Source organism: Aplysia californica, unplaced genomic scaffold (genome assembly GCF_000002075.1).
Source record: "Aplysia californica isolate F4 #8 unplaced genomic scaffold, AplCal3.0 scaffold00753, whole genome shotgun sequence".
Taxonomy (NCBI): Eukaryota; Metazoa; Mollusca; class Gastropoda; order Aplysiida; family Aplysiidae; genus Aplysia; species Aplysia californica.
The window spans coordinates 280137-282532 of NW_004798023.1; the positions used below are offsets into that span (position 1 = coordinate 280137).

Here is a 2396-nt window from a genome sequence, read left to right on the forward strand (position 1 = left end):
AGACAGACAGACAGACAGACAGACAGACAGACAGACAGACAGACAGACAGACAGATAGAAACAGAGAGGGTCAGGGTCAGGAGAATGAATGAACGACAGAAAGAAGGCACCTCACCTCTTTTCTTTCACTCCCCTCTTCCTCAGCACCGAAATGCCATGAAGGATGCAGGTCACAAATGGCCTCAAGGAGTGGTGCCTTACGTCATCAGTAGCTCCTTCCGTGAGTCCCATCATAAAAAATTTGTTCACTGAACTGACTATTCGCTACCTCAGAATTAAGATGTTCTTTATTACATGTTTGACCTTTTTTAATTACTAAGAACGAGAGATCAGCAAGCAATTATTAATGCTCTATTTGCTTTATCAAAAATTGTAAGAATATTTGGAGTAGTTATCAAGATATTCGAATAAATGCAATCGAAAAAGCATGACATATTATTGTGGAACTCAAAAATGTTGGCGTCAATTTCTCAAAACTAGGTATTGAGCAGATAGAACGTTGTAATTCTGAGGTGGCTTATTATCATCGTAGTCTCACCCACGTCTTTTAGTGCGCTGTTTTGATAGACGATCACAACACGCAAAGTAAAATGTCTTTATTCACTCGTAATTGCAAATTTGAAAAAATTTAGATACTTTTACGCCCTCATCGGGATAATTTAGAAAATTTTGGAGGCAAGCAGCTGACCCTGTGCTTGTCAGAGGCAACTTGGGCTGGGAGGGATTGGTCTAACTACAACACCCCAGCAGAAAGACTAAGATACATTATGTACTCGGTAAACATTTCTCACCCACTCGGGAATCAAACTCGAGTCCCACACGTCACTTCCAGCAATCACTTTCACGATGATGTACAGCTTATCTTTACCCTTGTTTGCAGGCTAGAAAGCTCTTTGGACAACTTACTTAAAGCACAGAAAAAGAGACAGCTTCATTTGCGCCTTCTAATTTTTATTTTGTTTTGCTTTTCATAATACTATATTAACACAGAGTAAACGTTTTGCACGAATAAGACAAATTTCTTGTCTCCAAATTGATTAGGAATTTAGATCCAACCCAACTTAACCCAACTTCTGGTTATTGAATTTGATATTACATTGAGGATAAAGAAAGTTCGAGTCGCACAGCGACTGTTACATAGTGAGGTTGTGGCCATAGATGTACACTATAGGCACTACAGGTTGTGGCAGATTATAACAGGAACAGGAAACTGAGGAAACAGGCGTTGAGAGCGTCGTGGTGATGCACGAAGCTGAGGGGAGTGATAGGGGGTTATACTTTACTTTTACCTTTCGTTCTACTTAAAAAGAAAGTAAAATGTAGGGTTTTTTTACGCCTTCACCAACGACTTAATTTAGATCATTTTGGAAGCATGGGCACCCAACACTACCAGTTAGGGCCAACCCATGCTGAGAGAGATACGACATCCTAGCAGAAAGATCGAGATACGTCGTGTACTTGAAAAGAATTCTCCCCACTCAGGAATCGAAGTAGCTGGTCTCCTGCATGCAATTGCGAAGCACCTCGCTACATCACAGACGCCAGTTTGTTTTTGTTTATCCTATAGGCCTATATTACAGTACGCTGAAAAAACTCTCTTTTTTATGCACAGCAGTTTAGAGATAAAGAGGCTTTTTCAAAAAGGGTTCTTCCGATATTTGAATTCTAATAGGCCTGTATTAAAAAACTAGTCACAGTTTCGCTCTGATTTTTTTTCATACAAGTAGGGTAACTGATCAGGCTTTCGAATTAGCAAATAAAATAATTTGGCGCTAAAAAATGAAAAGATGCGTTTTGCCAGCTTACAGCAGTTTAGGCCAATGTTCTAAAATGTACCGTCCACAGCTTCGAGTATGAAGGACACCATTATCACAGCCATGAGGGAAATCGAACATGACGTCAACGGAGCCAAGACGTGTATCCAGTTTGTGGAGAGGACCTCACAGACTAAGTATATCAACATCGTGGCCAGAGAGGGGTACGTCACACAAGTTGTAGTTCGTTCATTCCCTTTGTTTTTTGTAAGTGTTTTATGGCACTGGCATCAAAACACGGTCATGTAAGTGCCGAATATTAGAGGTATTACAAGAGAGTAATAAGCACGAAATAGAAGGAAGGGGAGAAAAGGACGATATATATTTGATAGGAAAAAAGAAGCAGACCACACCAGGGCACCCGCCAACCACCCACTTTCACTTTCTCGTGCCCACGTCTGCACTACTATATCTACAGTTACCCCTCTACTGAATTAATAGTTACTGGAAATTTGCACATAATAACTTTTTGGCCCGTGATACCGGAGCCGTTAGTGATTTTCGACCAAATTACTGGAACTTTGCACATAATAATAACAATAACAACAACAACAACAACAACAACAACAACAACAAACAACA

The 2396-nt window shown here is 40.2% G+C and overlaps 1 protein-coding gene across 1 annotated transcript in view; it reads left to right on the forward strand.

Annotated features, from left to right (window-relative positions):
- Positions 1 to 1853: 1853 nt before the first annotated feature.
- Positions 1854 to 2396, forward strand: part of LOC101852962 (astacin-like metalloendopeptidase) — an 11440-nt gene continuing 10897 nt past the window's right edge. Inside the window, exon 1 of the mRNA XM_035972589.1 lies at positions 1854 to 1978. Within this exon, the coding sequence (XP_035828482.1) occupies positions 1854 to 1978 (125 nt within the window). The remainder of the gene's footprint in view (positions 1979 to 2396) is intronic.